Consider the following 14152-nt stretch of genomic DNA (forward strand, 5'->3'; position numbering starts at 1 on the left):
TTTCCATACACATTTTAGAATCAGCATGTAGATTTCTACCAAAACAAGTCTGATGGAATTTTAATTGGATTTTCATTCAACTGACTCTATAGATCAGTGGTTCACAAAGTGTGAGCTCTGGACCAACAGCATCAGCATCACCAGGGAACTTGTTTTAAATGCAAATAATCAGGCCTTACCCCAGACCTAGTGGATCAAAAACTCTGGGGATAGGGCCCTGCAATCTATGTTTTTGTTTTTTTGTGAGGAAGATTATTAGCCCTCAGCTAAAATCTGTCGCCAATCCTCCTCGTTTTTGCTGAGGAAGACTGGCCCTGGGCTAACATCCATGCCCATCTTCCTCTACTTTATATGGGACACTGCCACAGCATGGCTTGACAAGTGGTGCGTCGGTGTGTGCCCGGAATCTGAACCCCGGGCCGCCGCAGCGGAGTGCATGCACTTAACTGCTATGCCACCAGGCCAGCCCCAGCAATCTGTGTTTTAACAAGCCTTCCCAGTGACTCTGATGCATGATAAAGTATAAGAATTACTGCTGTGGATCAATTTGGGAGAATCAACATCTTAGCAATACTGAATATTCCAATCCATTAACAGGTATCTCTCCCCATTAATTTAGGTCTTCTTTAATTTCTCTCACCAATGTTCTGTAATTTTAAGTGTACATGTCTTATATATATTTTGCTTAATTTATATCAGAGTATTTTATGTTTTCTGATGCCATTGTAAATGGCATTCTAATCGCTATTGGCTAACTTTTAGCCATAGTGTACAGGTGATATGGACGGAAGTCTGTCGGGGGGTGGGAGTTCACTCAGAGATTTGAAAAAAAGTAGAGAGCTCAAATGATCGGTAGCATCTTGAAAAGTAACTAGTTTTAACAGGCACAGAAGAATGTGTGGTTGTGTCCAATGAACTGATATAGGCATTAAGCATAAGCACCTGCAAAGATCACAAAAAGAGGGACAACCAGCCATTATGCTCTTCTATAGTCTTGCCAAACATTTTCTACATTCTTGACAAAAAGATCAAACATGAGTATCTAGCTTCTGGATCCAGCTGCCAATTTGGAAGAAAGACAGAGGACAGAGGAACATGCTGAACTATATGAAGAATACATGATCAGCAAAATCTAGATTGTGGCAAACTCTACAGGTCAAATGGGCTGGGTTTTTTAAAAGATAAATTTAAATGTAAGGAAATAAAAGGGATGGTGGCAGAACATATAGATTGAAAGAGATTTAAAACAAATATGAAGTTTTTACAAAGTGGACAAGTCTAAACCACAATGCACATTTGGGTGATAAACCTACTTAAAAATGTAAGGGAATGATTACTCTAAAAGTTATGTTCAGGGTTGCTTTTGTGGGGAGAGAGGAGGTTGTATTGGGATGAGGCACACGATTCTGGAGTAGCTGGTAAAGTTCTATTTCTTGACTTGGGTGGAATTCGCCTTATAATAATCCATTAAGCTATATATTTAATTCTTCTGGTTTTCTGTATACATATGTTACTTTACATTAAATAGGTTTTTATTTTTTTTTACCCTTAATATGACATATCCAGAATCTAGGATTGAAGAGTTTACAAGTTTTGGGTGGTAGAACAGTGTGTGGTGATAAGAACTAAGGTGTGGTTATGGAAGTGGTAGTTCACTTGAAGTAGGGACACTGGTGTGAATGAATAGCTAAGGCCTGAGAAGACACTGAAGGGAGAAGACTGTAAGTCTGGTTCTAATCTCTGCCATCAGTGTGGAAGAGAGGCCTGGAAGTTGGCAAAGATAAAAGTGCTGAACAGGTAGGGAGAAATATACTTGGACTGCAAGGGTATCACACCCCCTGGGCCCACAAAATGGAAGAATATTTTAGAAGTGACTGTGGGAAGGTAGGAGCAGTTGAGCCCATTTTCTTTCTGTGGGTTGTGGGAAAATTAGCAAAATTCACTTCAAGGAAAGAAGAGACTCAGTATCTTTCAGTTACAAGCAGATTTCAGTTGAGGCTCTGTGGAAGAGGAAGTTCCTAGGAAAATATTAAAGGTGAAGGGTAATTTGCTAACAAAGAAACAGAAATTCCTGAAACACAAAGGAAAGAGTCAGAAGGGAGGGAAAGGGGTGCGTGTGTGTGTGTGTGTGTGTGTGTGTGTGTGTGTTGGGGAGAGCACAGAAGAGCATAAAGAATGATACGATTGATGGTACATTAGAAAAGAGGCAAGAGAGGGCTCCTTTTTATATTTTCAAGAATGTGAGCCCCTGGATGGAATGACTTGGTCTCACTGTTCTGACTGAAGCTTGTTAGAGATGCTAGGATTACCTAAAATTTACAGGAGTGGTGCCTTAGGCCTGATTATCGCAGTTGCCTCCATCTAATCACTTTGTTTATCAATGTTTCCATGGAAGAAGGCTTTCGAAGTTCTGAGGACAGAAAAAACACATTTTGCTTTGAGAATAGTAGCTCTTCTTATGGCCAAGAGAAGAGGAATAGAAGGGCTCATCTATCATCCATCCTACCACTGTAAACCACTGGGGATAATTCTGACTCCCGGATCACACTGACTTTTTTTCCCTTTTATTTCAAGGTTCACTGATATTAGAAAGAAGGGTCTGAGAAGAGTAACATAGGGCCAAGGAGGAAGCAACATACAAAGCTAGAAATGGGGTTAGAGATATGCTCACTCAGACCCTGGCCAGACAAACACTGATGGGGTCAGTATAGGAGGAATGGAGCAAGTAAAGATACATATGGCAATTTATGAGTCATCATGAGTTCTGCCCTGGAGTACCCCACCTCTCTACAAGCAGGGCCTGAGTGTTGAAGCCCACATTATGTTGTCATCAGGGTTTGCAGTAGTGAGGGACTAGGGCAGAGAAAAGAGGAGGGAAGTCCTAAATAGTAGAAGAAAAGGAATAGGCAGTATATGAATGAATCCAGACACTTTCCTTTTATGAAATACATTTATTTCTTACAAAATAATTTTAGAATACTTTATGCTGTTTTAAAATAAAAATTATGAAATCGCCACATTTTTAAAACACATATATCACAGCATTGCTATGCTTTTTTTCCTGCACACCACCAAAACTATGTTTTAAAGTTTTAAATAAAAATTCAATTCAACTATTAATTAACGAGTATAATATGTTACATACTAATTGTATATTTTAAAGTTTCTTTGGATACTTGATAAATTTATATAAAATTATAAAATTTTAAGTTTTATATAAAATTAAGGGCAAAATAAGCAGAGCATGATTTGAGATTCAGAGTTTCTCCAAGTTTTCCACCAAAGCATCCGTATCAGAACAGAGAACTCCCCAGGGCCACAGGAAACTTCCTGATGCAAGCTGCTATAAGTCTAAACTTTCTAAAAAGTGTTTTTACTTTGTTTTAAATTTTTATTATTTCATTTTAAAATTTATATTATGTTATATTCCATAATTTGTGCATTTATTTTATTATAAAAATGTTTTATATTATTTTCTATGGAGTAAAATTAAAACTTTGGGAAGATGCATCATATTTATTCTGAGGCTTCAGGTATTCCTGGCAGTACAAACTTCCAATTGAGAAATACAGCACTATAAACACATCCTATTTGAATATTTTCCTTGTGTATTCTTACCTCCATAGTAGGTGGAGTCTTTCTTGTTCTTCTAATCCAAGCTAGAAAGAAAAAATAATATTTAAATGTAAGTTTTCTATAATTCGTGCAAACATTTTATTCATTCATGCATAAAACAAATATTTATTGAGGACCTGTTATATATTGTTTTAGGCACTGGAGATATAACAGGGAACCAAGCATGAATTCCCTCCTCTCCTATAGCACATATACTAGTGAAGGGGGCACGGAAAAGAAACACACAAATATAATGTTAGGTGGTGATTTGTGTCATAAAAAAAATACAACAGTGTAGGGAGGATAAAGAGGGGACAGTTTCATATCTAAAATCATACCTTATAATTGTCCAAATTCAACTTAGTGTATTTACGGCATACAGGCCAAATCACAATACAGCACACTGCAAGGCAATATCAAAATTACATTATCCTGGAAATTTGGGTTAGTTATTGCTCAATTTATAAAGGAAGGGATGTAGAAAAGTTTTCATTTACAGAGATTTCTCTTCTGATCTGATCTAGCAAGCAGCCTATCTCCTACTGCTGGTATCATCAGGCCTTAGCTCCCAATACTTGGGAGATGAGCTGCAGAGTAGAGAGAGCCTACATTTAAGTGCCTACTGGGCACATGTAAAGTGCTAGATGCTTTACAGCAATAGGAAGGGAGTAGGGCAGCTGCGTCTAGGGAAGTGTATCAGAATCATATGGAAGACATACAGTATAGTGCTTAGGAGAGCAGAGCCAAATTTTCTGGGTTCAAATCTCAACTTCATCACTTACTAGCTGTGTCACTTGGGGCAAGTTATTTAATTTTCTAAGCATCAGATTTCCCATCTGTAAAATAGAAATTATAATAGTATCTACATTTTAGGGTTGTGGTGAAAGTTATATGAAATAATATATATAAATTCTTATCTCAGAGTCTGGCATACAGTAAGCATGCCAGTCTAAGTTATTACTATTATTATCAGTATTATTCAATAAACCTATATTTTTTATAGCAGACTCAAAACAGCAAAGATCAATAATATCTGCTTGGCCTATGAGGGTATATATAGGAGACTGTGAGAAAATATATTGTAGGGAATACGGCCTTTAAAAAGTAGAAACTGGGGCCAGCCCCATGGCGTAGTGGTTAAGTTCGGTGCGCTCTGCTTCGGCGGCCTGGGTTTGCAGGTTTGGATCCCAGCTTGGACCTATACCACTCGTCAGCCATGCTGTGGCGGAGACCCACACACAAACTAGAGAAACTGTGGACCTGGGTTTAGTTATTTCTCCCTGCTCTGTTCTCTCTTGCACTGATCCCATACATGTATTTCTAATATAGTCCCAGCATTTTGCCTTCTCTACTCCTGTTTCTGAGCTTACCCCTGTTATTCTTTTCTGCATTCTCTTTCTTATTAGCTTCCACTTCCACTCCACCACTATTTGGTCCATTTCTAGCCACAACTTGCACAGGTTTTGTATTCCTTGTTAGGCTGTAAGGTTGTCAAGGGCAGGATGCATCCATGGGAGATTTATTTTTCTACCACCTAAATGCCTTGAAAGAGTAGATACTTTATACAGCTGTTGAATGAATATTTCCGCTATAAAATACTTACACTGTAAAAAAGTTTGTTGTAATGGGATTTTGACCTGTATTAGAAAGCTCAGCAACAGCAAGATTCCTCTGTGCAATCAAGGAAATAAGCAGTTTACAGAATTTTTCAACTGCCTCTTTATGATCAAAATAAAAGTCACTTATCTATATTTATGGGAGTTTTATTCTAGGAACGAGGCTTCTTTTAAAATAATTCAACATGGGCCATATACCTCTAAAAGGCTTTAAGCAGTAAATCTTCAGTTTTCAATTTAGATTAGAAAGTTAATTCAGAAAAATCAACTGCTAGGGCAGGAGTCGGCAAACTATAGCCTGCAAGCCAAATTTAGCCCATGGCTTGTTTTCATATTTATAAATGGTTGGGGAAAAAAAAAATCAAATGAAGAACAATATTTCATGACACATGAAAATAACATAGAATTCAAATTTCAGTGTCCATTTCAGTTTTATTGGAACAAAGCCACACTTATTCGTTTACATATTATCTATGGCTGCTTTTGTGCCACAACAGCAGAGTTGAGTGGTTGTAACAAAGACTGTATGGCCCACAGAGCCTAAAATATTTACCATCTGGCCCTTTAAAGAAGAAGTTTGCCAACCCCTGTGCTAGGGCTACCATTAAGTATAATCCTTTTAGCAACAACTATATATCTTGATTCAAAAACACCTTCCTATTATCTAAATTAAAAATCATTATTAACTATTACACTTTTTACCAATGATTACATGTATCCTAGAATCTATGAACACATATAGTGGGCATTAGAGCATGCTGAAAAAGCATAATGGCACAATGCACACTTACTATCACCATGAGAAAAACAACTTAAAACAACAATTTGTCTTACTGATGAGTCTATGAAACAGCATTTTCATCTTTTTTTAAGGTTGGAAAAAAGAAAAATATTTCAATAGAATCCAAATAATTTTTTAAAATCCCAAGGTAGATTAATAGGTTGAGAAAACTCTGATTTGTGTTTTCTAAAGCTTACTGGTTTTGTATAAGTATAAAATTCACTCGTAGATGTAAGAATGTAATATAACTCAGATAATGTAGTAAGTACCACCTAGACTATTCACTTCATGGGACACTATTCTCTAAGGAAAAATATGAGGGCTTCCTTTAGCTTTGTTTTAAATGGCTCAAGAAGAAAGATCTTTGTTTTATCTAGATAGATAAATGTAATTTCTGAAATAAACTTGTATACTTATAATTCTACAATAACCAGATACTTGAAATGTCTTCTGGAGATGATGGTTGATGCCCATTCACTGTTATGTATCCAATAAAGGTTACAGCTGGAAATTTTCAATGTGACCACTCATTTATATAATCATCCCCAGTTTCCCAATCCCTACATACAACAAAGGAAATGTCTTGCTGAAGGCTGGCAAAGGTTAGGAGGAGGAAGGAATAGAACTAAGCATTAATATCAAATCATTACATTTCTTTTTTTTAACCTCAGAACAATCTGGAACTGAACCTCTATCCAATTATAAATTATACAATGATTTGGCCATTGCTAATTATATCTGTATGGTGGATTCTCTATCAGTCTTCATTATAATGTAACCATTGTTTGAACAGAATTTAGCAAGATAACTGGACAGTTTATGCCTTAGGATCCTAGCATTCTTTCATCAATGTTCATTTGCATTCTCATCAGTATGCATGAGATTTTCATTGAACTTGAATACTCTTATTGGAACTTCACACACTATAATGAGTGTAAAAGTGAGCATGCAAATTAAAGGTCCCATTAATCACTAAGAGATACTAGAAGCGGCAGGCAGGAAAACACTTCATGAAGCATACATTCTTCAAATCTCCATAGGCACTGAAAATGGCTAACACACTTTAGGAGCATGGCCAACAGGGGTTAAGGTAAATGAGACATTTATCACCAGATTCAGTAGGTGACCATTCAGAACTAAAATTATGGAAAGGTTATCAACAGCCTGCATCCAAAAGACATTATTCTAAAAATACGTGTTGTTTACTTAAGGAAAAGATAACACTGTAATAAAGCTTCATCTTTTAAAAAATGATCTTTGCTAGTTCTGAGTGTTGACAAATCATAAAGAACCATAAAAATAAGAAATCCATATTTTTTTTAATTAATTTATTTTTATTTTATTTTTTTTGTGAGGAAGATCAGCCCTGAGCTAACATCCATGCTAATCCTCCTCTTTTTGCTGAGGAAGACCGGCTCTGAGCTAACATCTATTGCCAATTCTCCTCCTTTTTTTTTCCCCCAAAGCCGCAGTAGATAGTTGTTATGTCGTAGTTGCACATCCTTCTAGTTGCTGTATGTGGGATGTGGTCTCAGCATGGCTGGAGAAGCAGTGCGTCGGTGGGCGCCTGGGATCCTAACCCGGGCCGCCAGCAGCGGAGCGTGTGCACTTAACCGCTAAGCCAAGAGGCTGGCCCAAGAAATCCACATTTTTAACTGCAAAAATTCTTCAAATGATATATTATGAAATGAGTCATTTTCTGATTACTGACTCTTAAGTGTATCTTAAGGATAATATTAGATTTAACTGGCACATTTAAGTTACAAATTTTGTGATACTCATGGCTATTACTGTTGTTTTTTCTTCATCAACTTTACAGAGATAAAATTTGCAGGCAATACAGTGAAACCATTGTAAGTGTGCAATTCCATGAGTTCTGACAAATGTATACAACCTTGTGACCAGCAGCACAATTAGAAGACAGAACATTCCCATCACCCCCAAAAGTTCCCAAACACCCACCCTAACCCACCCAAAGCCCCCAATGAGTAATATACTTTCTGTCACTGTAGATTAGTTTTGCCTTATCTATAATTTCATATAAATGGAATCTTACAGTAAGTACTCTTTTGCATCTAGCTTATTTTACTCAACATAATGTTCTTAAGGTTCATCCATGTTACTGTGTGTAGAGAACAGACTCTTAAGGTAGCCTCCACAACCCTGTCTCTTGGTGTTCATGTCTTTGTACACTCTCTTCCCCTTGAGTGAGGGCAGTATCTGTGACTTATTCTAACTATGAAAATATGGCAAAGGCAATGGGATGTTTGTGATTACATGATTACATAGTATAAGATTATAGCATCCATCTTGCTGGAGTCTCTCTCTCCCTTGCTGGCTGTAAGGAAAAAAGTGGCCATGTTGGGGAATCCCATGTGGCAAGAAACTACCAGTGACCTCTAGGAGCTTAGGGTGGCCTCCAGCCAACATCAAGCAAAAACCTGAAGCTCATAGTCCTACAACTGCAAGGAACTGAATGCTGCCAACAACACATGTGAGAAAGTGGATCCTTCCACATTCAAGCCTCCAGATGAGAATACAGCCCTGGATATTTTGATTGCAGCATTGTGACATCCTAAGTAGAGAATCCAGCTAGGCTATGCCTGGACTTCTCTCCACAGAAACTGGGAGATGATAAATGTGTGTTGTTTTAAGCTGCTAGGTCTGTGGTAATATTGATATAGAGCAATAAAAAACAAATACAATGAGCATAGCAGCAGTTCATTCTTTTTATTGCTGTAGAATACTCTACTATATGGAAAAATGACAACGTGTTTATCCACTCACTTTCTGATGGCTATTTGGGTGGTTTCCAGTTTTTGGCTGTTATGAATGAAGCTGCTATAAAAAATTTAGGTATAAGTATTTGGGTAGACTTATGTCTTTATGTCTCTGGGTGAATATCTAGCAGAATTTCCAGGTTGTAGGCTAAGTATATGTTTAAATTTATAAAGAAAGGATAAACTGTTTTCCAAAGTAGTTGTACCATTTTATACTCCAGCCAGAAATTTATGAAAGTTTCAGGTGCTTTACATCCTCATTAACACTTTGTATTGTCAATCTTTTAAATTCTAACCAGTCTAGTGGTATTTTATGTGGTTTTAATTTGCATCCCTTGATGACTACTGATGTTACATATCTCCTTTGGTGAAGTGTCTGTTCAAATCTTTAGCCCACTTTTTAAATTCGGATGTTTGTCTTATTATTGTGTTGTGAGATCTCTTCATATACTCTGGATACAAGTTCTATGTCAGATATGTATTGCAAATTTTCTCCCCATCTCTCTTCTCTTTTCATTTGCTCAACAGTATCTGTTAAGAACAGAATTTTAAAAATTTTGGTGAAGTCCAATTTATCATGTTTTTCTTTTATATTTGGTTGGTCTTTCTGTGTCCTAATTCTTTGACTATCCTATGATTGAAAGATTTTGTCATGTTTCCTTCTACAAATTTTAACTTTTTTTTTTTTTTTGGTGAGGAGGATTGGCCCTGAGCTAACATCTGTTGCCAATCGAACTCTTTTTGCCTGAGGAAGATTGTTGCTGAGCTAACATCTCTTCCTCTCTTTTGTATGTGGGATGCCACCACAGCATGGCTTGACGAGTGGTGTGTAGGTCCACACCTGGGATCTGAACCTGCAAACCCTGGGCCGCTGAAGTGGAGTGCGCGAACTTAACCATTATGCCACCGAGCTGGCCCCCTAAAAGTTTTAACTTTTACATTTAGCTCTGTGATCAATTTCAAGTTAAGTGTTTAGAGATGACATGAGGTAAAGATCAAGGCTTATTTTTTTTCCTATCAATATCCCATTATCAACACTACCTGTTGAAAAGAATTTCCTTTTCCCATTGAAAAATCAATTGACCAGGACCCGACCTGGTGGCATAGCAGTTAAGTTTGTGCACTCCGCTTTGGCAGCCCGGGGTCCGCAGGTTCGGATCCCAGGTGCAGACTGACACACCATTTGTCAAGCTATGCTGTGGTGGCGTCCCATATAAAGTAGAGGAAGATGGGCAAGGATGCTAGCCCAGGGCCAATCTTCCTCAGCAAAAAGAGGAGGATTGGCTTCGGATGTTAGCTCAGGGCTAATCTTTCTCATAAAAAAAAAAAAAAATCAATTGACCAAATAAATGCAGGAATATTTCTGGACTGTCAGTTTGGTTCCGTTAATTTTATGTCTATCCTTATAGTAGTATTCAACTGTCTTGATAAATGTAGCTTTTTAAAGTTAAATCCTCCAATCTTGTTCTTCTTTTTGAAAAATGTTTTAGTTATTCTAGGTCCTTTGCATTTTAATATAAAATTCAGAATCAGGGTATCAATTTCTAAGAAAAAAGACTGCTTGTATTTTTATTGGGAATGCATTAAGTCTACAGATCAATTTGAGGCAAAATAACATCTTTTAAACATTGACTCTTCTGATCCAGGATCCATATATCTCTCCATTTATTTAGGTCTTCTTTAATTTCTCTCAGCAATGTTTTGTATTTTTCAATGTACAGGTTTTAGAGCCATATTTTTGTAAACTTATCCCTAAATACTTCATGTTTTTAATGGTGTTTTAAATGATATAATAGAAAATTTTATTTAGTAATTTTTTGTTATTGGAATGTAGATATATAATTGGTTTTAGCATATTGCCCTTATGTCTTGAAAACTTATTAAATTCATTTATTAATTTCTGTAGATTTTTTGTAGGTTGTCTACATGCACAATCTTGTCATCTGTGGGCAGAGTTTTACTTTGTCCTTTCCAATCTATATTCATTTTATTTCTTTTTCTTGCATTATTGCACTGACTTGGATTTTCCAGGAAGATATGAAATACAAAGAGTGAGAGAAGATATCCTTGTTTTGTTCTCATTTTTAGGGGGAAAGTGTTCTTTCACTATTAAATATGAAGTTACCAATAAGTTTTTTTTCCCCTTAATGCCCTTTATTAGGTTGACGAACTTCTATTCCAAATATGTGGAGAGTTCTTAATCATGAATGTATATTGAATTTTATCAAAATTTTTTTCTGTACCAACTGGAATTAACTTATGGCTTTTCTCCTTTATTTTGTTAATATGTTGAATATAAAAGCAAGTCAAACCCACAATGAGATATCACCTCATACCTGTTAGGATGGCTATTACCAAAAAGACAAAGGACAAAAAGTGTTCATGAGGATGTGAGGAAAAGGGAACTCTTGTGCACTGTTGGTGGTAATATAAATTGGTACAGCCATTAGGAAAACAGTTTGGAGGTTCCCCAAAAAATTAAAAATAGAACTACCACATGATTCAGCAATCTCTCTTCTGGGTATATATCCAAAGGAAATGAAATCACTACCTTGAAGAGATATCTGTGTCCCCACATTCACTGCAGCATTATTCACAACAGCCAAGATATAGAAACAACCTAAGTGTCCAGGGACAGATGAATGGATAAAGAAATTGTGGTATGTATATACAATGGAATATTATGCAGCCTTAAAAAAGAAGGAAATCTTGCCATTTGTGACATCAGATGAACCTGGGGGACACTATGTTAAACAAAATAAGCCAGACACAGAAAGAAAAATACCACGTGATCTCACTTTTATGTGGCATGTAAAAAAGTCGAATTCATAGAAGCAGATAGTAGAATGGTGGTTACCAGGGGCAGGGAGGTTGGGGAAACGTGGAGATGTTGATCTTCAAATATTAAACCAAGCTGTATTACTGGATAAACTCCACATGGTCGTGGCATAGTACCCTTTTTATATACTGCTGGATTCAGTTTGCTAATATTTTGTTAATGATCTCTGCATCTATGTTTGTGTGGGACACTGGTTTGTAATATTCTTCTCTTTATTGTCTCTGTCAGGAGTTGGTATCAGGGTACCAAACCTGGCCTCATAAAACCAGTAGAGAAGTATTCCCTCCTCCTACATTTTTTGAAAGAGCATGTGGCCAATCCTGGTGAATGCTTCACGTGCATATGAAAAAAATGTGTATTGTTCAATTGCTCAGTAGAGTGTTCTATAAATGTCAAGTAGGTTAAGTTGTTTGGTATAGTTGTCTTCTATATCATTCTGACAATTTCTGCCTTTTACATGGAGTTTTTAGATCACTTAAATTTACTGCAACTATTTACATAATAAGATTTAAATCTACAGATATTTGTATATCTATGTTCATAGCAGCATTATTCACAATAGCCAAAAGGTGGAAACAACCCAATGTCCACTGATGGATGAATGGATAAATAAAATGTGGTATATACATACAGTGGAATAAAATTCTGATACATGGTATAACATGGATAAACCTTGAGGACATTATGAAATAAGCCAGATACAAAACGACAAATATTGTATGATTCCACTTATATGAGATACTTAGAGTAGTCAAATTCATAGAGACAGAAGGTAGAATGGTTGGTTGTCAGGCACTAGCGGGAGGGGAGAATGGAAAGCTATTGTTTCATGGGCAAAGAGTTTCAGTTTGCAAAGATGAAAAAAGTTCTGGAGATAGATGGTGTTGATAGTGTACAACAGTGTCAATGTACCGAATGCCACTGAACTATACGCATAAAAATGGTAAAAATGGAAATTTTTATATTTTATATTATATACTTGACCATGATAAAAAAAAAGAAGTCAATGTAATCAACGATATTAACAGAATGAAGGAGAATAACCCAAAAAATCAACTCAATAAATGCAGAAAAGACATTTGACAAAAATCCAACATCATTCATGATACAATACAAACTCCTGGCAATCTAGGAATAAAATAGAGTTCTCTTGATCTGATGGAAGACATCTACAAAAAAACCTACAGCTAACATCAATTTTTTTCTTAATTTTTTGTTTATTGCAGTAACATTGGTTTATAACATTGTATAAATTTCAGGTGTACATAATTATACTTCTATTGCTGCATAGATTACATCATGTTCACCACCCAAATACTAAATACAACCCATCACCCCATACATGTGCCGAATTATGCCTTTCGCCCTCCTCCCTCCCCCCTTCCCCTCTGGTAACCACCAATCCAATCTCTGTCTCTATGTGTTTGTTTGTTGTTATTATCTACTACTTAATGAGGGAAATCATACGGTATTTGACCTTCTCCCTCTGACTTATTTCATTTTGCATAATACCCTCAATGTCCATCCATGTTGTCACAAATGGCTGGATTTCATCGTTTCTTATGGCTGAGTAGTATTCCATTGTGTATATATACCACGTCTTCTTTATCCATTCGTCCCTTGATGGGCACTTAGGTTGCTTCCAAGTCTTGGCTATTGTGAATAACGCTGCAGTGAACACAGGGGTGCATGTATCTTTACGCATTGCTGTTTTCAAGTTCTTTGGATAAATACCCAGCAGTGGAATAGCTGGATCATATGGTAGTTCTATCCTTAATTTTTTGAGGAATCTCCATACTGTTTTCCATAGTGGCTGCACCAGTTTGCACTCCCACCAGCAGTGTATGAGAGTTCCCTTCTCTCCACATCCTCTCCACACGTTGTTTCCTGTCTTGTTAATTATAGCCATTCTGACGGGCGTGAGGTGATTTCTTATTGTAGTTATGATTTGCATTTCCCTGTTAGTTAATGATTTTGAACATCTTTTCATGTGTCTGTTGGCCATCTGTATATCTTCTTTGGAGAAATGTCTGTTCAGGTCTTTTGCCCATTTGTTAATTGGGTTGTTAGTTTTTTTGTTGTTGAGATGCATGAGTTCTTTATATATTTTGGAGATGAACCGCTTATCAGATGTATGGTTTGCAAATATCTTTTCTCAATTGTTAGGTTCTCTTTTCGTTTTGTTGATGGTTTCCTTTGCTGTGCAGAAGCTTTTTAGTTTGATGTAGTCCCATTTGTTTATTTTTTCTGTGTTTCTCTTGCCCGGTCAGACATGGTGCTTGAAAATATGTTGCTAAGACCAATGTCGAAGAGCATACTGCCTATGTTTTCTTCTAGAAGTTTCATAGTTTCAGGTCTTACACTCAAGTCTTTAATCCATTTTGACTTAATTTTTGTGTATGGTGTAAGGTAAGGGTCTACTTTCATTTTTTTCCATGTGGCTATCCAGTTTTCCCAATACCATTTGTTGAAGAGACTTTCTTTTCTCCATTGTATGTTCTTGGCTCCTTTGTCAAAGATT

The 14152-nt window shown here is 36.6% G+C and overlaps 1 protein-coding gene across 2 annotated transcripts in view; it reads right to left on the minus strand.

The window, feature by feature from the left end:
* The window catches only part of NDUFAF2 (NADH:ubiquinone oxidoreductase complex assembly factor 2), a 162513-nt gene that overhangs the window by 44595 nt on the left and 103766 nt on the right, over positions 1-14152 (minus strand). The window contains exons 3-4 of one of the 2 annotated variants that reach the window (XM_058564028.1): positions 3954-4018; positions 3619-3659 (exon numbers count right to left, since the gene is read on the minus strand). In XM_058564028.1, coding sequence (XP_058420011.1) covers positions 3619-3659; positions 3954-4018 — 106 coding nt within the window. The remainder of the gene's footprint in view (positions 1-3618; positions 3660-3953; positions 4019-14152) is intronic. The other variant, XM_058564027.1, reaches the window with a different exon arrangement.

Source organism: Diceros bicornis, chromosome 20 (genome assembly GCF_020826845.1).
Source record: "Diceros bicornis minor isolate mBicDic1 chromosome 20, mDicBic1.mat.cur, whole genome shotgun sequence".
Classification (NCBI taxonomy): Eukaryota; Metazoa; Chordata; class Mammalia; order Perissodactyla; family Rhinocerotidae; genus Diceros; species Diceros bicornis.